Source organism: Melospiza georgiana, chromosome 18 (assembly GCF_028018845.1).
Source record: "Melospiza georgiana isolate bMelGeo1 chromosome 18, bMelGeo1.pri, whole genome shotgun sequence".
Lineage (NCBI taxonomy): Eukaryota > Metazoa > Chordata > Aves > Passeriformes > Passerellidae > Melospiza > Melospiza georgiana.
The window spans coordinates 7339922-7362979 of NC_080447.1; the positions used below are offsets into that span (position 1 = coordinate 7339922).

The following is a 23058-nucleotide window of genomic DNA, read 5'->3' on the forward strand; positions in this document are numbered from 1 at the left end:
TTCTGTAGCTGCACCACGCTTGTGGGGTGAGAGCCTGACACGTGCCTGTCAGGAGGGGATCGAGATCATCTCTGTGTGTGTGTGGTGCACTTGGGATTCCCTGGCTGCTGAGGGGTGGGTGCTGCTCCCTGGGTGTAGCATGCAGTACCAGGTGCTTGGGGTACTGGAGCTGAAATGAGTTACAGCTGCTCCATTGACAGGTAATTTGCAGTGCACGTGCCCTCAGTGCGTTATGAGGTAAAATAGACTGAGCTAAATCTTTCCTTGTTAATCTCTTATAAAACAATCCTGCTGCCATGTCCCCACTCCCTCATATTTAGGGGGCCAGTCAGTCTGGTCAGGAACACTTCCAGCTTGGTGCTGAGGACTCTGAGGCTGTGTAAAAGTTGCAGCTTCTGGGCTGGAAAACTGAGATTTTAGGAGCAGAGGGTCTGCTTTTGCTAATCTGGACATGGATTTGTTTGTTGCTAAGGTTGGAAAAAGGAGAATTAAGTTTCAGGTTATTGAATTTGTGCACACTTGCAGGGAGTTTTCAAACACTTACAGCTCCATTATTTAACCTGTTTTTATTTGAACTTAGTCTTGGGCATCATCCAAAAAGAGCAATAAAGTATATGCCAAGTTTCAAAGTTCAGCCATTAAGTGGGAAAGGGTGGAAAAGTATGTCAGCTCTTAAAGTAAGGAGAAAGATATTGTTCTTCAGTCTCCCATAAATCATGAGGAGTGAAATGGATTTCCCTTTCTCTTCTCAGAAGCCGCAGGGGATGTTTGGATGGAGACCAGAGCAGTTCCGATGAATTTCTGTGCCAGAACAGAATTTGTCCTGAAAGCTTTGTGAGGATGAAAATGGGTCCAGGGCTGAAACTGTTTAGCTGCCTTATCAGTGTTGGCTTGTGCAGGTAGACCCTATTGCAAACATTGATTAAGCCATTAGAGGTAAACATCATAATTCTGTAATTTCCTCAAAAATTATAGTAGCTCTCTTTAAGTTCTTACTGGTAATCATAATTCTCTGAGATGAACAGTGGCCCTGGGTGTTCCATCTGTTCTTCCACAGCCATTACAGGCTATTTAGCAGACTAGGTCTAAATATACAGTGTTGAAACTACCAGGGATATTTTTCCAGCCTTTTTCCAGTGAGCTGGCAAAGGAGAGCTGTCTGTTTTGTCACAGAACCTCTGAGTAGCACGTGCTGGTTGTGCTTTGAGAGCTGTCAGTGCTCTGCCTCAACATGGAAACTCTGCAGGTGGTATTTATATTCTATTTGTTGCACTCATTTAATGCGACGACAGACTTTATTTTTTTTTAATAAAGAATATCTGTTTATCTACTGTTCTAGTTTAATCAACACTCATTTCTGGAGTGCTGAGAAGCAATAAATTTATTTCCTTAGATTCAAGAAAGGAGAAGCCAGTCTATAATTTACTCTGAAGGAATATCATTATAGTTCTAGGTAGTAATCAGTCACTTCTAAGATGGCAAAAGCAAAGTGGATGTTTTTCCTTTTCACTGTAAATGGCAATTGCTTTGATTTCCTGTTGCTTAATTAGCTTTAGAGTTCAAATGCATTTTATTTGGCAGCAGTTTTTTTCCAATTAAATGTAGTATTTCTATTCCACCTTGGCTTTTGTTACTTAGAGCTCTTTATTTCCCCTTACTCAAAAACACCAGGAATACTAAGGGCATTAACCTAAACAGATGTCCAGTAACAGATGATGTGCATTTAATCTCCACCTACCAGGAATAATTTCATTCCCCTTCTAAAATGATATCACCAGATCCAGTGTGAGACATTCAAGCATCAGCACAGAAAAGAAGAATATTCCAGCAATGCCTCTGTGGCTGGTGCTGCTGTACTTGCAGTCCGTGTTCAAAGCTCTGGCTGATAATGTGGAATTGTCCATTTGTAAAATGAGCTCCAAAAGTCAGCAGACAGAAACAAGAGCCAGCTTGAAGTGCAAAGGGAGCATTCAGGCAGGGCTGCTGCAAAAGGACTGGGTTCTGCAGCCTCAGAAATTCAGGTCACAATTCCAGTGTTCTCCTGGCAGCAATCGTGACTTCCTATCTGGATGCTTTTCCCTTGTGATAAACCAAAGCCTACCTTTGCCATGAAAGTTTTTCAGTTTGTCTGGAGTGAAATGTCTGGGGACTTCATCAGCAATGCATTAGGAAAAAGGAAAAAATACAACAGCATACAGCGTTTGTGTTTATTTCTTTTAACAGGCTCCAAATTCAAGTTTGGTATGACACATTGATTTTTCTACAGTTTAATCTTTCTTTAACTCAATACTGGCTGCCTTTCAAAAGCTCAGTAGTAATCACCAGCTGGTCATCCCAGCTAAGGACAAATGATAAAATAATCCTACTTTCCAGAGAGATTCAAGTAATTTAAAGAAGTTTAAATAATTCAGTTGTCTGAATTCAAGAGCAGTTCTAGGCTTGAAGTTTTGTTTCTCTGGCTGTGGAACTCTGCCTGCAGGACAGGAGGTACCTGGGTGCACACAGTAGGACGCCCTGTTTGAGGCAGGGCTTTCAGGCAAAAGAGATCTTCCTTGGCATTTAATGTGAGAGTCAGTCCTTGACAGCTCCATGCCTTCTCCTTTGCTTGATCTGGTGCAGCAGCCACAGCTGGGTCTGGTCACTGTGAATGGAGTAGGGGAAAAGCCACACCAATGAGTTAAAAATACCCAAGAGATGGATGCAGCATGGAGGGAGAACTCAGATGTGTGGCATCAGTGCTGAACGAGTGAGTGTGGCTGTGCTGGGAGTGTTCCCTTGAGCACTTCCCAGGATACACCTTTGGAGAAGTCAGACAACTGTTCTGACATTGAATTTTGGAAGCAGGCAGAGTGTACTGATACACCACTGCTGCCAGATTAAGCCAGTCTGTAGATTTTTTTTCTTACAGATAGCACTGGTTTTAGCAGAAATTAAAAAACTTTTTTGGGTTATTGCCATCATTGTTTTACCAGGTGTTCTTGACATATCTGCAAATGATGTCCCTTGAGGTCAGAAATCTGTGAAGTGTGCAAAAACTGCCTTCTAAACTCAAAGATACATTCATAAAATACCACAGATCTCACTTCTCTTTCTTTTTGAAATGTGGAGTTACAAAATGTTTCCTAGCTACTGCACTGAGAAAAGCTTGATTTAAGTGTTAGACTGTCCATAAGTAAATCATGAGTAGAGTTGTGTTGAGAAATACTCCACAAAATTCCTCCTTCATTTCTTTCTAGGCTTGCAGCTGTACTGCTGTACTCTCAGTGGATCATTTTCTTGAGAAAAATAGAGAAATGAGGATTAAGCTGATAAGGAATTAAATCTGCTCGGATTGGGAAAGCTACAAAAGTTTTATCTTGAATGATAAGGTTTTTGTGGAGGAAATGTTCCCATCAGATATGCAAGACCAAAATTCTATTACATTCTTTGAAAAGCAATCAGAAATTGGTAGCTTTAATGAATAATTTTGTTCTTTGTGAGAACGTTGGAGTAATTTTGTTGTTTAATGACATTGCACTGATTTTAAGTGGTGCAGGACGTGATTCTTCAAATTGGTTATAATTGAAAAATGATTGACCTTCAGAATGCTCTGCAGATGAAATATTTTGATCTAATGCTCGAATAGCAACTTGCAGATAAATCAGCTTCTCAGAGCTCCCATCCCTGGGCACTGCTGTGTGCTGAGGTCCTGTCTGCTGCTCAGGCTCCTCTTTGGAGAAGTACCCTGCTCTCTTCAGCTTGCTCATCTCAGAGGAGCTTTCTCCTTCCATTTTCTGTTCCAGGGCTGCTCTGAAGAAGGTCCTTGCCCATGGTGTGTTCTGTCACACACTAGATCACACTGACATGCTCAACTTGACTACTTAAAGGAGCACAGCTCCAATCTTCAGGACTTTGATACAAACAAGTCTGTCAAACACATGTCCCCTGGACCAGCACACAACAAGAATTCCTCGGGGAATATATTGCAGAGTGCTTATTTTCCCAAGTGGTAAACTATGTGGTATGGACCACAGAAAAGGAATTAAACAGCTTCTAGTTTCTTGGTGATGTTGGATTTTTTTTTTTAATAAAAGCTTGTAGTTATTTTCCCTGCTTCATATGTTGAAAAATCAGGGCTGATGCTTGAAGCTAGAAGTACATAAGTACATTACTCACAGTATTTATGAATAAAATACAGATTGCTACTCATCATGTTTATCTTCTGAAGAGCAATACTTCATCTTTTTCTACTCCTAAAGCTCATGCAGTCTGTGGTCAAAAAGGCCAAGGCTTGTAGTGAAAGTGCATGGAAAATTTAGATTTGTGCTGCTGTGTTAGTGACACCTGTGCACCTTGTGCTGCTGTGTTAGTGACATGATTTCTCCTGAGTGCTGTTCATTTGAATTGATTAGAGTTTTAAAAACAGTGTTTCCAGCTTGTTGAAACATTTGTGTGTTATGCTAATAGTAACAGGGAATGATATTTAAAGATGGATGTCAAATTTACAGCAATTTTTTCCCTCCTATTTTTTTGTGCTGCTACATGCTACAGTTGGATCTGAATTTGTTCCCTTAACCTAAAGGCTGTCACTAGCAGTGACTTTTCCATAGAATTTGTTTTCTCTAGTGTAGAAAGGATGCTTGGATTTAGAGCTCTTTGTTTCATAATTTTGAACAAGAAAAGTGTACTGTCAGTGTGTTTATTTTCTATATCCTTTCCTGTGAAATATTTTCCCCATGAAATCAGTTTTCAACCTGAAGTTTTTTCTCTGTCTGGAACCACAGGACTCCCTCACCTCTGTTTATCTTTTGCTACATTTAAGTGCTGTGCATTTTCCCTTGCTAAAGGCTGTTCAACAGAGGGATTCCTTTGGATTTCCTTATGCAACCATCAAGGAGAATATTATAAATTTAAGTGCTTTGACCTTTTGAATAATTTGAAGTGTTTGCACTGATTTTTTTAATAGTAAGGCTGTCTTTTATTCTTCTTCAGTTTATTGTTTTGTATGAAAGATTGTGGAGATGGGAGGCAGATGAGAAATTGAAATCTTGTAAAATGCTGGGGGAGTTTTCATCAAAGAGGGTGGGGGAAAGGTTCTGTGTAACTCCAGTTCCCTTTGTCTGGTAGTCTCTCACTGAGATTTACAGTCAAATTGTGTTTGCCCTAAATAGTTCATTGCTTAAGTTACAGCCAGCCCCTTGATAAAAATTCTGTGTATGTAGAGGAGCTGTTCCATAGGGGCAGGTGGTTCTCCTGGTCAGGGTGGGGTTACAGCATCAAAGCTGGTGCTAGATGGGCAGGTTGGTGCTGCAGTCCAGTCAGAACTCTATTGAATCCACAGTTGCATTTAGTCTCTTGAAATAACCTCTGGTGAATGAGAATATAGGAAGAGTTTGGAGGTGGTGATTTTATTTTACATGCTGTGGTTGAAGGTATTGCAGTCCAGACACAAATCTCTAAGTCCTAAAACAAGCAAAAGGTTTTTGCACTGGTAATATTTCATACGCTCCTGTAATATTAGAGGTCTTGAAAATTTTGTAGGTATTCTTGACTTTTTACTTATTTATCTGCCTAGTTCTTCTTAAGCAGTAAAATTTGCCTCTGTAGTTTCACTCTGGAAGTAACAGATTACATCACTGCTCCAGGAAAGATTGAAAGGGACTGAAACAAAAGGTTGCACTTCTGTTGTTGTGTTGTGTTTTTTAGATGTATACAGAATTAGGTGGAGATTTACAGTATGCACTGTAATCTGCACACATCCATAGCTGTGGTAACACAGGGACCTCAGGTTGGTATTCGATCCCTTTGGGAAAGATTCCTTGTGTGTTTTGGGGAATCTGGGTTTTCTGTTTGGGCTGTCTGAAAATTTTGGTAGAACTGACACTTTTTCTTGGAGACCAAAAGCGTGTGTCTGGCTCCCTCCAAGTGTTGTTACTGACAGTTCTCAGATGGTACCAGGCTGGGTCTATGCAGAAATTCTCTCTGAAGTGAGCGTTCTGTTTCAGTCCTACTCTGATGAGTAATAACTGTCAGGACACTGATACAGGTCTGCTGGGAGGCTGTATCACTTATCTAACACTGGGTATTTTGCAGCTATAAAGCTGTTGCTCTGTTATTCGCTTTTGATGTTTGACTTCTGTCTGCTTTGGCTCATAATTGAAGTAAAAATGAAAAGACAGTGGAGTTCTGGTTTCCAGCTTCTTCAAGAAATCATATGTTTGTGGCACCAGGAGATTTGAACACAGATATTGCTTGTGACAGGAAGATGTGAAAATAAATAATAGAGAGGAGACTTGAATGAAATATTATCTTGTGTAGAAGATAAGCATAAGATCAGTGATCCTCCAGAAATTCATCTCTCCTTGGATTTGCTCAATATACTTTGCTTCACTGGATGAATTTTTACTTTTTGAGGCATAGTTAGACTTGAAAGTGTAACACAATTTGTATACAGCAGAAAAATCCTATTAATCTCCAGTAGTACATCACTTTTATGTTCTCTGTGTAGGGCTTGATGAGTTCAACACTATCCATGTCTTGATAAAAGTGCTTTCGTGCTCTGTTGAAGAAACTGGGATTTTCCCTAAGCTGGTTCTGGTCTGGCATCTCATCAAGTTGCTTCACCTTCTTGTTTAGTTTTTGATGTAACTTTCAAGCGCTTCTCTGTGGATCCTGTGATTCTCTTTACCATACAGATTGAATACAGTTGTTATTCTCTGGTTATTTCATAATCCCCTGCAGGTACCCTGTGGAATTTATCCTCCTACGAGCCCCTGAAGATGGTCATCATCAACCACGGCCTGCAGACGCTGACCAACGAGGTGATCATCCCGCACTCGGGCTGGGAGAGCGAGCCCAACGAGGACTCCAAGCCGCGCGACGCCGAGTGGACAACGGTCTTCAAGAACACCTCTGGCTGCCTGAGGTAAGGCACAGCTCTGCACTGTTTCCCCCATCGTTTCTTGGGGGTTTCAGTGAAGATTTTGAGCTGCTGACTATTTAGGATTCTAAGTGTTCCTTCTAAAATTTCTTACAAAGGAGCCTTTTCTGGTTTCATACTGTGTTTGCAATTCTGAAAGCACCTTGAGAGCAGGACAGTTCATGCTAAAAGCTGGAGTCAGGAGGAGTCCTAATGCAGCCTGAAAAACCTGAAGAATCAATGTTCCCTAAGCACGTTTTGCTTTTCTTTTGAGAAAAAACAGTTATGCTATTTAGTTTAGATTCTTCAACTTTGTGATGAAGTCAATTAGTTTGAATAAAAGTAATAAAGATTTGGCATTATACCTTCTCTTTCTCTTAAATGTATTCCTGTCAGATTTCTACTGATTAATGCATCTTCAGAAGTTGGTTCATTTCTGTTTCTTGGGCTTGTGGTCTCTAAATTGTAATAACTATTCCCCCAAGTAACTTGATAAATGAAGAAAGTAATGAAAAGTGTTCTGGAAGGGCCCATTACTGAAATTATTTGCAGTCCCACTGGAAGCTGAGGTCCTTTAAGCAGACACCAGACATCATAGGTTTTTACTTACTAGTGTCTCATTTCTAGGGATGTTCTGCAGGAGGAAATTAGTCATGGTGAGGGAATAAAAGGATTATCTCAATGAATATGAGATTCTCCAGTAAGTATAGACAATAAATTGGTCATTAGTAGACTAGCCTAATCCACATCATAAAATTTTATTAGTATGTGGATCCACTCAAACTTCTGTACTCCAGGGTATCTCTTGGTTTGTTGATCAGTTGGGTTTGGGCTTTTGCGGGTTTTTTGGGTTTTTGTTTAATTTTAAAGTAAGGCACTGGGTTTACAGGAAACTCAGACTTCTTTTGGACACTGTGTTCTTAAAGCCTATGAAGAAGGATGTGAAACATGGTACTGAGATGTTAGAGAATTTAAACTTCTGGTATTTCAAAGTGGTCGTGGTGAACCCTGTAATGCATCAGGCCAACTCCCAGTGAATGGTGGCTGCTCTGCTGTTGAACAGGGAAATGTCTTTCAGTCCTCTCATCTCCAGTCTCTGCTGTCACAGTCAGGAGGGACTTCGTGCTTCCTTGTGGAAAATGTGAAGCTTCCATCAGATGTGAGGTGAGGTGATCTCATGCCTGACTGAGGCTGCCTGAGGTAGATGGGGATGTGAGAGCAGGGAAGGGTAATCTGCAAAAGGTAATCTGTCCATGTCTGTGCTGAGCCATGGAGACAGCAGCCTCCTGCACAGGAACTGAGGAGAACTGCCCTGCTGTCTGCCCACTCTGTGCAGTGAGGTGAGTGAGTGCAGGAGCAGGTGGGTGTGAGCTGCCTTTCAGCTGGTTGTGCTTCCTGTTCCTATGTCAGGGATATAACACACACTGTTTGTGGAGCACTTCCAGATCTAGGGGTCTAAATGGGCATATCAAAAGTAATTAACATTAAAACTGTTGGAAATTATTTTGTGTTGTGTGTTGAAATCCTGTGCAGCTCATCTTTAAAAGCAGCAGCAAGATGTGATAGTTAACACCAACAGGGAATAAATTGTTGCAGCCATCTGTCTGACAGACATCAGTGTTTAAAAACCCCTTTGCCTACGGTTCTCTCATTGACTCAGTAGCTGGTCCTAGAAATTCAATTTTCCACGAATGGAGCTTATTGCAGGCTGCAAACTGTTCACCAGTTTGATATTTAATTGGGAGGTTAGGCCTGTTGATTATGTGCCAGCCTCCCTTTGTCTCCTTTGGAAGTGAGCCTCAGGTGTGAGCTGTGTTGTCTCCCAAAATAAGTGGAACAATCTCTGAGCCTCTGAGGTTTCAGGTGTCCTTGCAGTTTAGGTATCTAAGCAGAACACAGGCACTGTGCATGCAGCATGACATTCATTTCGGTATCATTTTTTCAGTTAATGAAGTTTATCAACAGATGTGGGTGAGTTTGTTCCAAACTCAGTGATTCACAGCATGAACTGCCAGTTAATTACTTGCTGCTTTTTTTTTTTTTAACACTGCTTACTCATCTTTACTTTGTTCTTAATCTAGGTTTCTCCTTTGATAATGTGGAGCCATGGAAACACTTGTTTCAAAATAATTAAAAACAAGTAATTAAAAAAACCCACACTACAATTATTTAGCTTTACCTCTTCTTCAATTCCTGGTCCATCCCACTTTCCTTTCCAGTCTTACCCATTTTCCCCTGTGTAACTTGTGTCTCTCCCCCCTCACTTTGGGGGTTCAGGTGCTGGTGTGTGTGCAGGTCTGAGTAAGTTGGGGTGAGCTATGTGCTCACCTTGGCCCAGTGCCTCAGGGTGGATTTAGAGCTGCATTGACAGCAGGACAGTGTGATGTGGCAGGCACCTGTGGGATGGAAGGATGGTTCAGCTGCAGGGTCAGTAACTGGGGCCAACCCCTGAGCAAAGATCTGCACCAGGGCTGGGGATTAACTTACAAGATAAGAACCATGGTCCATGCACTCTGCCCTTGGCTGGAGCTGAGGTGGCTTTCTGGCTTTCTGTAGCCAGATTTACCCACTTGCTGAAGTAACAAAATTCCCACTGTGATGCTGGATACTGATTTAGGTTTGTGTGGCCACAGGATTTGCACCCCTGCTCACAGTTTATGATCAGAAAAGCCTTTCAAGAAAGCTGCTTTGCCATGTTATTTGTTCTGGGGTTACCTGGGACACTCAATGGTGCCCACTCCAGGCTGCTGTAGCTGACTGCTCACACAGAGAGCCAGGGGGAATCCAAGGAGGAAAAGGCCACTGGTGAAGGTCTATATTGACTGTTGTTTATTTAAAGTCAGGCCCTCTCCTGTGACTGTGCCCATTGTAGGGGTATTTTGAATCCTGGTATCATCTGGAACATGGCTGATGGGTTCTGTGTGCCATCTCACTCTACACTTGACTTGCCAAAAACTCTGCTCAAAGAAATGTTTGTTTAGGGGAATCCTGTATTCCCCTTTAGAAATTTGGAAGCACATCCAATTTGCAAAGTATGATCTAATAATAAAATTGATTGGATGCTCTTTTATAATCTTGACCACTGAAGCTTTCAGAAATGAGTGCAGGTGATGGTAATTTTGTCTTCATTCCCATCCTGAGATCAGGAAAAAGTTGCTTCCTCTTACATTGCTGTGTTTCCAAGGGTAGATACAGTATGATGAATAGATCTGCAATATCCATAATCACGTTACTGCTGCAAATGGTCACTAGCCTTGTGAGGGATGCTGCCCTGGGTGTCATTTATAAAACAGGGGTGTTCTTGTATCCTGTTGAAGCTGATAAAAGAAACATGTATGGTAGAAATCTGGAAATGAACAGTAAAAGACAAAGCAAAGTGGATTTTTGGTTATGAAGCCGTAGGACTGGGGAAGAAGTAAGGAAGACATTTGCCTGCCATAGGAGAGTCATTAAGTATGTACAGATGTTGCTTCATTTCATTTACAGTGCAAGTTTTATGTCTTCACATTGTATTTTATTCTTTTAGGTATGTAGAGAAGGTCTCTTCTAGTTACTGCCTTTTTTTTTTTTTTTTCTTTAAACACTTAAATCCCTACTGGGATTTGCAATCCTGAAGCATTTATCTTCAAATTGCACTCCTGGTGAAGCAGTGGAATTATTTGGTGCATCTTCATGAGGCAAGTTCATGGTCCTTCCTAGAGCTTTTACCCAGACATTGAGGTGCTTCAGGAGAAGAGTATGAATTGAGCTCTTACAGGAAAGATGGATCTGTGGTTCATGAACACCCAGGCAGCTCCAGAGACCACCTTCCCTGGGTCTCCTGGTTTCTCCTAAGGTGCTTCCCTGCTTTGCATGGAAATTGCTGCATCTGTGAGTCAGAGCACTGTTGCAGTCACATCATCTTGTTAGTTGTCTGTGGAGATACCCACCATGATTCCTAGTTTTCTGGAAGCAGCAAGGATTTTAATGGTTTAAAAATTAAATTCATTCTGGGCTTAATTGCTAGTTTCTGCCTAATTGCTTTTAATTCTCTCTTGGATTTTTTCACTTAGAAGAGGACAGAGTAGAACTTAGTTCCTAAATTGCCAACTTTCTAGCCTGATTCCTGTGCTAAACTGACCTGCTGTCAACAAATGTTAAATGAATTAATTTGCATAGCAAACAGATGCAAAGTGCTCCTTTTTCCAGGGGTACCATCTGTAGTTGCAGCATTTCTTGTCAGTTCTCCAAGTACACAGAAATTCGCATTCACAAATATCCTCAGGGTTCAGAGCCCTGGCCGAGGTGTATGTACACAAACAAACTGCACCCACCTGACTTTCCCTAAAAACACACATTGTTCAGCTGGAGATTGCACATAGCAGCTTGTCCAACATCAGCCCCTGAGAAGGGAAGGGACAACCTGCTGGCTGGAGCTGTACCAGGAGACTTGAGAAGTGTGGATTTATTTGCTGGTGCGCTACTGCACTGACATAATTACAGGCAAGATTAATGGTATAAACCTTTTTGTGGTCTAATTTTTAATAGCCCTGTCTCCTTCTGGCTTTGGTGAGGTTCAGGCTGCTAAGTGCCTTAGGGGATCTAGACTTCACTGATCTTCAATCTTCTGTCTTTAATGTGGGACTGGCTCCTCGGTATGTACCTTCTCTGAAGTTGCTGTAAATACCAGTAGTTCAGGGATTTGAAATGGTTCATCCACAGACTTCAACTGGGAAAAAACAACTTCTGTAGGTGTAAATTAAGGGTTTGGTCCATGGAATCAACACCTGATAGGTTTGGTAAATGTGAGACATGATGCTTGAAGACATGGTGTAAAGACTCAGGGAATTCAGAGCCAGAAATATGCTCCACCAGGTTGAGAAATTAGTGAAAGTATCTGCAGATTCCTCTTAGGTACTTCAGAGGAAAGGAAAGTGCAAGAGCTTGATGGTAAATCAGAAATATTTGGGATGTGTCAAATCCTTTTTGTATGCAAATGTTCTGAGCCTTTTTCTGAGGAGGACAGAGCATTATGGTACATGCCTGTACATCTTGTGCTGCAAATGTCACCTGCAGTGTTTCAGACACAGGTGACACTGTGAGTCCTCATGTCTTTATAGTTCAATAATGTGTATGTACCCAGACACTGCCTGCACCCACTGTTTGGAGCAGGAGTGTGGGTGTGTCTCTGAGGCATGAGGAGGTAAAGAAGATTTGTCAAGCAACTTGTGGTCTTGTTTGGGCAGAAAAGGTCTCTGTCTTTGCCCCCAAAAACACCTGTATTGAGTGCACCAGTGATGTTGGTGTGCCTGTTTTTTCTTCCCATCTCTGTGTGCTGAATTTGAGGAACAAAAAGAAGTAAGGCCATCAAAACCAGGTTCTTATGCCCTTCTTTCTTATTAATGATTAATGTGTGGCTTTTCTCTGAAGAAGAGTGCCTGGGAATTAGAGCTTTCAGAATGCATTACTTTCAAGTTGTTCATCTTTAGATCCTGCAGGCATGATAATAGTATGTGGTGACAGTCACCTAATATTTGTCCTGTGTGCACTCATACACTGGAGGCAGCCTTCATCCCCAGCTGACTGAGGTAAGAAGGTGCTGAAGTGCAAATCTGTGACCTGGAAGTGCTGCCTAGTGCAGAGCAGGAGCTGAGGCTCAGGTGACGCTGCTGCGGTGCTGCCGGATGAGCTGCCCTTGGTGTCAGGGGAGCTTTGCTCACTGAGGCATGGCACAACAGAGAAGGTAGAAACTAAAGGCTGGCACCTGAAAACTCACTTTTCTGTCTTTTTTATCAGCAGCAAATTTGCATTAGTACAGAGCCCTCCTCAGCAGCTACACTTCTCTCCAACTCCAAAAAGGGTTCTATGGCAAAGTCATTTGTTTGGCATTCCCTCTTACTCTGTGTATTCTCCTATCCTAGTTGAAGTAGTCCTTTCCTATGCTTTGCAGAGCAGTTATGTAATCAGGATCATCTGGAGAGGAATCCTCCCAAAGGTTGATGCTTCTCTGTGCCACCCAGGGGAGCTGAGGGCAGATGCTGCCATCTCTGTCCCCCACTCACCCGCAGTGCTGAGGCTGCTGTGCTCGTGTTGTGTTCACAGTGGGTGCAGCATGTGGGAGATTGATGCTCCAGGTACTGGAGCTAATGATTCTGTCAGTCTTCTGGTGTGCAGCAGGTGCTTTTGAAGTGGACTTTGAGAGAAGGAATAGTTCCAGAAAAGAGATAAAAACAGAACCAAAATTTGCCTGTGAATCTTCACTTTGGAGGCGGCAAGTAGCACAAAAAGGGAGAAGCTTATCTGCCCAACCCAGACTGGAAAAAATCAACTCAAATTAAAAACCCACACAAAAGAGAGGAGTGAGCAAAGGCAGTTTCTTAATTAGCTTACTGATACTGTGCAGGATCACAGCATATGGCTGTCCTGGGGCTTATATGATGTGCAGAGCGTTTAATTCGTGCTAGTAAGGAGCAGTTAGGGTTCCTCCTGACAGTTCCTGATGTTTAGCTTGTAATATAAATAAATTATGCATAAATTTTAGCAGCAGAGACATAACCTAGTTACATGCAATCTTAATGCTTTACAATCATATCTTGAGGTATAAATTTAAAGTTGTGCATTTGCTTACTGCCTTTTGTCATTACTTAGAAATGAACCTAGATCCCTCCTCCCTTGGCTGTCAGGAAAGGGAATCTACAAAAATGTCTGTTGCTGTGGTGGGGTGAAGAGCAGGACTGCAGCAAAACTCCCTGCAGGCATTCTCATGGGTGTAGTCTGCTGTGGAAGGCTTGTGAGCCCTGATGCTTTGCTACATCAGTACCACCTCCTTTCTGTATTTTTGAGATTCTTTGTCATGGCAGCAAGCATGTGTGCTAAAGCAAGCAGAGTCCCTTGGCGTTTCCTCCAGGAAGAGACCGGAATATCTTGGAAGCTGAGTAGCTGCTGGGCATCGTGGAATTCTCGTGCAGTGCATTTCTGCATCGTTTTGCATTACAGGAGAGCAAACCAAGGCTCTCCAAGTAGGTCATGCAGGAGGTAACCAGTCAGCATTTTACTGAAAAGGCATTACAAGGTGTTTTGGGTATAGAATGCCACAGAAAACAAGGTACAGATGTTGAGTCCATCCTTTGTTAAACTGTACTCTTGAGCCCCAGCCTGTTTGAGAGCTCCTGTAGGCAGAGCAGACCGGGATATGAGATGTGACAGGGGGCCCTGTAGATCTCTTGCTCTGTGCCACTGCTACTGGAGCACAGACTGTGCTCATTAAACCCTTTTTCAGGGGTGGTTTTTGCTGTGTTCTCTCAAGCATTTGCTCAACTAAACAAAACCAACCACTTTATTTAAGCAGGTGGAAGGGTTTGCTTGCAAAGAAGCTGGGGCTGCTCTGCTGCTTCTCTCTCGGGTGTAACTGCTCAGTGAATGCTGCAGTGGAGCAGCAGCGTCCAGTGGGATCCCGGGGCTGAACAATCCCTCCCCAGCTGCTCCCTACCTAAATCAGCATCAATAGAGCTCCTCTGGCTTTCTCTGCATTTCATTTGGACTTTGGCTTCTTTCTGCTTGCTTTACTATATTTTCTGCTTGATTTCTGATTGAGCTCTCTGCTGCCAAACTGCATTGTGCTGTGCAGGACCCTCTGACCAGAGCTGCCTGGATCAGGCTATCTTTGTGGCACAGGTAGCTTCTTTCTTTTTCCCTCTTGTTTTCATAACAATGAACTTTTAATACCAATTAAAGTTTCTGGTACTTGATGTGAACTGAAGTATGGAATCCATTCAATTTCTGCATGAAATGATGGAATGATTTTTAAATATTGTATATTCCTCCTTTGAGACATAGCAGGCCTAGAAATACACTTGGAAATAGAGTTCATTTACTACAACTATTATTGATCCATTCCTTTGGCTGACATCCAAATAAAAATTTCTTTATTATGAACAGTTTGGGGGTGTGGAAGGGTGCTTGTATAGCAAGTGTTCTGCGTGCCAGAGTAGGTGGACAGAACAACTGATATATTTTAAACTAGACTTGTGAGAAGCTCTTTTATCAGCTGAAGTATGCAAAACTCAGTGTCTGGACTGCAAAGGCTCAGTGATGGTGCTGGTCAGGGTCTAGCAAGGGGGTGGAAAGAGCTCGTCACTGTCTCAGCTTCAGCTCTCAGCTGTGATTCTTCCAGGGAAAGGTGGAAGTATTACTAGGAGGGTGTCTTAAAATTTCCAGTTCAACTTCCTGTTTATAGAAAAAGCAAAGTCTCCAAACTGTTGTCTTCATTTCCAGCTAGATCTCTAAACAAAGTGCTTTTTGCACCTGAACTGAAGCAGGAGGGTAACTGCTCAGTGGCACTCCAGCCTTGGCTTCATCCGCAGCACTGTGGGGTAGCAGCTGATGGTGCTCTCCAGCCAAGTGACAGACAAAACAGTCCTGGAAATACTGGCTTTCATTTTCAGAGCTGAAGGTGTCTTTGCCTTTTTTTTTCAAATTTCTCTTCATCATTAAAAAGAAAACAATCCAAAAGCTCTGCACATCTCCACTCTGTCTGTTGGATTGTTAGGGAGAGCACGGAGGGGGCACTGCCACATGATTGCATTGAAAGAGTGCAAATTAAGTACCCTGTACTTAATTACTTTTAAGTCTTTTCTCTTGAAGATAATTCTGGTGTGTGGCACAGACAGTAGTAACAGCTCACCTCTCCTAGGGGGTGAGTGCCTGCTCTGTTCTGCAGATGTAGATGTAAATGTAGCATTCAGAACTGCATATTATTAAGCCAGGTCTTTGGTGATAATGATAACCTTATCTAAGGTGTGAACAGATTGCTCAGCACACTTGCCCCCATTCTCTGAAGTCTTTAATAGCAACAGACTACATTCCTAGCCTGATGAGTTTCTGTGCTCACAGGTATTTACTTAGTGCTTCTTTGTTTTATTGTTTTGGGGTTTTCCCCAGGGAGAACATATATTGTAACATCCTTACAAATTCTCTTTCGCTACTCCTGGCCACAGTCTGGACTCCAAGAATTTGAGGGAAAATCCAGATTGATTTTTCTAACTAAAGGCTGGAGATTTAAAATCTCTGGAATGAGATTTGTGCTTTACTGTTTTATGTAAAATCAGTCATCCAGTTGGTTTCTTTCTTATATACCTGGAGTCATGTGGGCAGTAATTCTGTGGTTTGTTTCTAGAATTGTTCTTCAGACTGTGTATATTTACAGGAAGCACACTGAAGGTTCCTATTACCCTTTGCATTGTGACATAAGAAAGACACTTCTGGTTTTAAAATACACTTGTCATTTAACAGACTCTTGGAAAAGTGCTGAAAAGCAGGAAAGTCAGGGAAAGCAGCAGAGACCTTCCTGGGGGTGAAGAGACAGGGCAAGTGTGCAGAACACTGGGGATGAATGGCAGGTCTCATTTGTCACTGGTTTGTGTAAAAACAGTTTGAGTAGTCCCCCCTCACCATTCCCACCCTTCTCAATAGGCAATCAGCTTTATTTTCATTTGTAACAGGATATTGGCCCATCAGTGCCTCAAAAGCCCTGCAGAGTTGTTCACACTTCAATAAGTAGCTTTGACTTCTATCTGCAGAAGTTCTTGATATTAATTTGCCCCAGCAAGCAAGTCAGTGAGATCATTTGTTTAATTGCAATATCTTCTGGCCATTCCAGGTCTTGCATGGCAGCCTGTCTCCTAAGTAACAGAGTTAGCAGCACCTCAGCTGGGGTCTCAGCTGCTTTTCTCTTTGGTGTCTTGTGTGAAACACGCCATCCACTGAAGAATTACTTCTGGTGTATAGCAGTACTTGTCTAATGTGTAGAAAAGTTAAATGGAAAGCAAAGGTCTCTCCTTTCTCCAAGTCTGGATGCCATATGTTACATATCTCCATTGCAGGAGTTTCTGGCCTGGGTGAGGCTCTGCATTCCTTCTGTGGAGTGTTGCCCTGTGTAAAGGGACAGCAAATCCTCTTTAAATGCTGGAATCAGTCATGTTTGTTGATTTCCATCACTCTTGGAAGAAGGGTGTTCAGAAACCTTGCTTTGAAAGCTTCCTTTGGACCATGGTTTGGTTACATCTTTCATTCCATCACATTTAACAGATACAAGATGCAGAACAATCCCAGTGTAGATGTGAAATGGGAAGAGATTTTTCCTGACTCCTGTCAGTGGAGTGTGCTATCAGGTTGATTATTCCATGGCAGTTTCTGTCCTTTTTCATGACCAGTGCCAGCAGTAGCTCCCCTGTCCATGTCATCCCTTTTGTTTTTATGCTCCAGCCCCTCCTGAAGACCAAAGATGAGTTTGACCAATGGCTGCCACGTGATGCTTTTCAAGGAGGTGGATGGTGGAGTCCTAAAGTCATGGCCTGGCATTTTCCTGGGTTGCATGGACTTGGGAAGGCATCTTTGGATCATGGAGACCAAACCTGGCAGCTTCTCATGGCCTGCTCAGATGAGAATTTAGTCAAAGCATACTGTCATTGTTTTCATAGGGCCCACCTTAGTGTAGAGCTTAGAGATTGTGGCGTGGATGTGAAATGCAAATATTTCCTTGGGGTTTGGGAGCTCCTCACTGCCCTTTGCAGTGTTGGAGCAGCAGAAGAGCAGTCTCATGATGCAGGTGCTGATCTCCCTCCCTGGGCTTTGTCTGTCTGAGATCTGCCTGGACTGCTGGGACAAGAGTGGGAGCTGAGCTCTCACTGGGTCAGACAAGGCAATGGGGTTTGTTCTTCCAAGGCAGATAAATCCCAAGGGCTGCAGGAAGCTCATTACCCAAGGAGGGAGGACTAACAAAATCCCAAGAGTTGTGTATTTATAGAGCAGATGTTTCTGCATGAGATGCTTATAAGGATACATTTTGTGATGTGCTAGTTAAAACATTAAATCTGCAAAGTTTGATGTCTGGATAACTTAGTCAAAGCATTAATTAGCTATTAACTTGATCCTGCAGAGTTTTCATGCTTATTTATGTGTGATAGATGTGGGAATTTTTTCTCAAGGCATTAATTTCCAGTAAATTCTTCTAAAGTTGAAGAGACAGGGATATCAGCAGGTCATACTCTTACTTATACAGTATTATAATATTTTTTCAATCATAATGTTATCAATGTCTACCTTGGTATTAGCCCCAGTACAGATCAAGAAGTAAGAAAGCAAGATACTCAATACTGTGATGCTGTTCATAACGAAAGTGTAAAACAAATGTGGTGCAAGTGTGATAGCACAAATGAACCAGAGAAAAATCTCTTCTGAATGGGCCATAGGGCAAAGAAGGTGAGAAGGTTGAGCTGTTCTGCCTTTAGTCTGACAGTGTTGGTTTTGAATTCTAACACTGTGAGACTTAATGAGGGAATAAAAAATGTGATACACAGCTCCAGATAAGACCATTTATAGTGCATTTCTGTCACCCTGAAGCTTAACAAGTAGTGTTCCACATTAATAGATGTGCTTGAAGGTGAAGCTGCTATCATTTATTGTTATAACTCCTGAAAGGTATCTCAGAGAATTTGAATTCTAATTTCATTTTCATAAAGACATAGCATTAAAATTCACATTTGTGTTTTTGATACAAAAGGATAAGTACAACTGGAGATGGGAAAACAGCAGTAGGATTCTCTTCTATCTATCCTGTGGAATCATTTTAATACCCACTTTACCTGCCTTCTATCATCCACTGCTAGAGGTGAAGCTGTGTTAGGATTTGAGAAAAGAATTTGTTTATCTGTGCATTTCATTTGTTTTCCTAATTGAAAGTTAATGTGCTGTTACAGCAACCAGCTCACAATTAAGTGCCTTCAGATTTTGAGAGGTCTCTGAGAAAAGGTGAATTTTCTTAGTTGTCTAATTAACACAGCAGCCTGCCCAGATGACCGGGACATGGGAGGGGACCATGATTGATTTGTTAATTACTTGGAGATTGGCAGTCCCTCTAGTTAAAAGCAAAAACTGACTGCAGGATCCTGATAACAGAAGGTAATGATGGTGTCCTGAGCTTTTGAGAGGTAATCTTACATAGCTTTGTGGGATTCACAGACCTGAAAGTTGAAAGGTTGTCTCTGTTATTGTTGGAATGACTGTATTTCGGCTTTGTGAAGAGCTTCCATACAGGTTTGGTCAGTGAGCACAATTAAGAATAATTTTGTCCCTTCATTTTCCCCCTAAAGAAAAGGGGGGTGTGGGGGGAAGGCAGCATTTGGAAAATTGACTTGAATTTTATTTATTTTTTGGGAAATGGCAGATTGATGCTTAATGCAAGGCTGGGGTATCAGTTTGTGCTCACTGGATGAGTTCAGGCCAAGTTCAAAGATCCCCTCTGACAGTTTCTACAGTCATTGATAAGTGTAACTTTTAACAACTCCAAGTAGCCTTCCACTCTGTCTTGCTTGTTCTACCTGTGCCATTCTCTTGTGCAGAGTTTTGAGAAGTTCAAAGCCATATAAACTGTCGTCCTTTCCTTACTGAACTTGACTGACCCAGACTTTGTAATGAATCTGCTGCACACAGCTTTTTCACTTTCTGTGGCCATGATACTGCTGGGCAATCTTGTGACTTAGTATGTTTTTCCTAAGGTGGTGAAAGTATCTTTCAGTTGGGAACTGCTGGTTTTGAAATTAAATTTTTGGTTTGCATGCTGTTTGCTCTGCAGACTCCAGCCTGGTTTAAGGTGAGTTCCTGGGCTTGCCAGCAAAGCAGAGGTGTTTGTAGGTACCTCTGGGATTGTGTTCCCCTTTTTGTTCAGGCTCAGAGAGTTGCAGGTGTGTATTGCCCACACTTTACTGAGCTTTAATAGGTTTGTCAGTCCACTTGGCCTCCTAATTTTTCATCCAAAATGATGAGTTCTTAATAATTGTAGTATAAATCAATGCACCTTTTAACTTTACAGTGAAGAACTTTATAGTGAAGGTTACAGGGTTAAATTTTCTTTCTCCTGTCAGGAATGTAAGTTCAGATGGAGCAGAAGCACGCAGAAGACTGAGAGAGTGTGATGGCCTGGTGGATGCCCTCCTGCATGCTCTGCAGTCTGCAGTTGGCAAGAAGGACACGGACAATAAGGTGAATTTGAGTTTCAAAACATAGTGGATGTTGGCATCAGTTTATGCTGAAGTGTTGCACTGGGATCCAACTTTTGTTTGCTGGTATTAGAAGAGGATTATGCTTGCCTCAGAAAATAGAGTGATTGTCCTCCTCTCATGGCTGGTGTATCTGTGGTAGTGCTGATGGGGTATGAGCAGGATGCTGCTGTGTTTCCCTCTATGGCTGATGAAGGGAGCAAGGGCTGGTTGCTGGGAGAGGTGAGGAGACTGGTCCTTTATTGTCAGTGACATTATTGCTATTGTTCTGCATTACTTAATTGGCATTTATAAGTGCAGTCTCCAAATCAGAATTGAGTCCCATTTGCACAAAGCAGCAAATGAGTCAGTTCTCATTTTAAAGACTTTATTCAGCACCATCTCTGAAGACTGAAGTGCTTAGACTTTAAGAAATGTCTTCAGACCTGCAGCACTTTCACTGTGGCTTTTTTTTTTGGTGCAGATTTTATTAATCTGTTTTTATCATCATCTCATCCCATGGCACTTAAAAGTGTATTTATATGCATGAGGAATATCATAACTTTAACCTGTTTAATAAAAGAGCATGCTATTCCTTTATAGCACCAGAAGGTTTGTAAAGCATCGTTATTTTATTCTGTGTCTCACCATGTGATGGCCTGAACAAGGGGGTTACAAAGCCCTGTTACTTAATCAGGTAATTTTGGAAGTGGATTTTGTAACCACCTGGTGGTTTCCATTGCAACCTACAGAGCACTGCTCTTGTCAGAACCCGATGTGCTGTGGATTAGCTATTACTACAGGACAACGTGTGTTCCCATTGAAATCCTCACAAGGCCTAGGTTCTGACCCAGAGAAAATTTAATAAAATGGGCCCCTTGGAGATTGTAAATGTTGGAAGAACGAGAGAGAGACTTGGATTAAAATAAGATCCTTATATGATCATTTTCTGCTGTGTGTTTGATCTTTTGGTGAATTGTATTCTTTATGTAAGATCAAGTGGTATTTTTGATTAGAGAGTTTTCATTTTGAATGGATACTATTTATAAAGCGCTTTACTTTTGGAAAAATAAAACGGGCTTTAGAAGAAGAATGAACTTTAATTTAAGGGTCTTGACTAAATCTTCCTTGAGAGCTACATGGTTTTCCTGGGACAGGTAGCCTTCTTTTTTCAATTTCCCCAAGCCCTCCTCTGTACAGTACAATGGTTTGCAGGTAAGAGGGTGCAATATTTCATATAACGTAAATTTCTTTGTCACAGTCTGTGGAGAACTGTGTGTGCATCATGCGGAACCTTTCCTATCATGTCCACAAAGAGGTCCCTGGAGCTGATAAGTACCAAGAACTAGATGCTGGTCAGACTACAGGCACAGGAGGCTCCCAGAAGAAGAAGAAAGATGATGCTGGTTGTTTTGGTGGAAAAAAAGCTAAAGGTATGTGTTGCAAAAACTCAGAACTAGAAATGAATTTGGGGGTAATGTTGCTGTGCAGTCCTGTTCTTGCAAGCGCATTCATCGTGCTTATTTAGGATGATGCAGTTTGTGGAGTGTTTGCAGTGTCCTGGCATGTGTTTATCTCCTATGTTGCATCACAATTGAATGTTTGGGATTCTTTTTTCCACGGTACTGTAATTTTGTTTGCCTTTAAACAGGAATGCTGCATGCTGACAGATGACATTGTGCTGTTGGAAAAAGGTGGATGTGCTCTGTCTCTCCTCTGCATTGCTGTATTCTTGCATCTGTCACATCTCTGCTCAGTCTCCTTGCCTGGCTGTGTAGCACGTGCGCCCTTCTCAGGAAGCCAGGCCAGCATGGATCCATCCACCCATCCCTGTGCATGGCACTCCTGCCTGTACATCTTCCATGCCTCCAGACTCTCATACTTGAAAACAAACTAAAAGCCTCCCCTCCCACTCAACCAAAACATACAACCTCCCAATTCAGTCACTATTTCAGTAATTTAAATTGCAAACACGATTTTGTAGCTTTTAATTGTCAGTCACTCTTAGACCTGTTCTCTCCTCTGGGGCATGAGTGTTGCAAATGAGTTTCATTATGAGAGGATTAATAGTCCCAGTAACCCCCCTTCAATGTTTCCTTTACAAGGAGACACTCAAATTATATCAGTTTTCTTTGTTGTTTTAGAGAAATTACTATTCTAGACTGAATTCTGTTTCCTTTCTTAGAAAAATGACTATTCAGATGAATTCAGAGATAATTAATTCCATTTCTGCCTAGGCTTCATTCCCCTCATTCATGTGTACACATATCCTGGCTTATTGTTTGTACCCAGGTACAAGGAAGGGTTTTGCCCCTAAAGAGCTGATATGGAGTTGTTTGAACTTGATGGACTCTATGCTGCACATTACTCTTTGATCTGATCTGCACAAGTTATTAAATATTACGTGTTTCCATATGTGTTAGGGACATCGTAACAGTGTGAACTTGCTTTTGCAGACTAGTCTGTCATCAACTACATTTAAACTGTTTAAAATAAAAAATTGACGGGCATCTTCTAAAGACTGGGGGGAAAACTAAAGAAGTAATTCTGCCTGCCTGGCCAGCCTGTTCTCACAGGGAGTGACTGAACCTGCAGTGTGATCCCCTTTGGAAGCCTTGCATGTGTGCTGACTCGAGCCTGTTCCTGCCACCTGCAGTCCGTGGTGTTGCTTTGCCTGAGAGCAGCACAGTCCATGGAAAGACTTCAGCCATTAAAGCTCTGAGTGGCCTGTGGGAGGAGAGTGTTGTGCTGAGGGAGAATTGTCCTCCACCCCTTGATGGCAGTGACAGGAGCACTCTCAGGTGTGTGTCCCATGCCAGGTGTCTGCCTGGGCCCACCTAGAGATTCCTCTCGTGGGGCTGTGCTCCCAGGTACTTTCTGTTCATCAGCTGAAGCACCAGGTCACATCTTTGTGGGCAAATCAGTCTCAAAATCATCTGATTCTGGGGGTGAGCCTGTGGATTGCAGCAGGCAGTGCAGGCACTCAGTGACAGCTTGGGTTTGGCTCTCTGTGTTTGGCAGGAAATGACAATACATTTTAATGGGTATTTCCACCTTTTGCAGTGCTCTTTTGAAAGTGTGCTGCTCCCTAGAGGGAAATCAGCTGGTGATAATACTGAGCTCACAGCTCGTAGGATGTAGATCGAA

General features: G+C 42.2%; 1 protein-coding gene across 11 annotated transcripts in view; it reads left to right on the forward strand.

Moving 5' to 3' along the window:
- The window catches only part of ARVCF (ARVCF delta catenin family member), a 248041-nt gene that overhangs the window by 177107 nt on the left and 47876 nt on the right, over positions 1-23058 (forward strand). For all 11 annotated transcript variants that reach the window (XM_058036945.1, XM_058036944.1, XM_058036953.1 and 8 more), the window contains 3 exons: positions 6721-6904; positions 19798-19915; positions 21173-21344. In XM_058036945.1, the coding sequence (XP_057892928.1) occupies positions 6721-6904; positions 19798-19915; positions 21173-21344 (474 nt within the window). The remainder of the gene's footprint in view (positions 1-6720; positions 6905-19797; positions 19916-21172; positions 21345-23058) is intronic.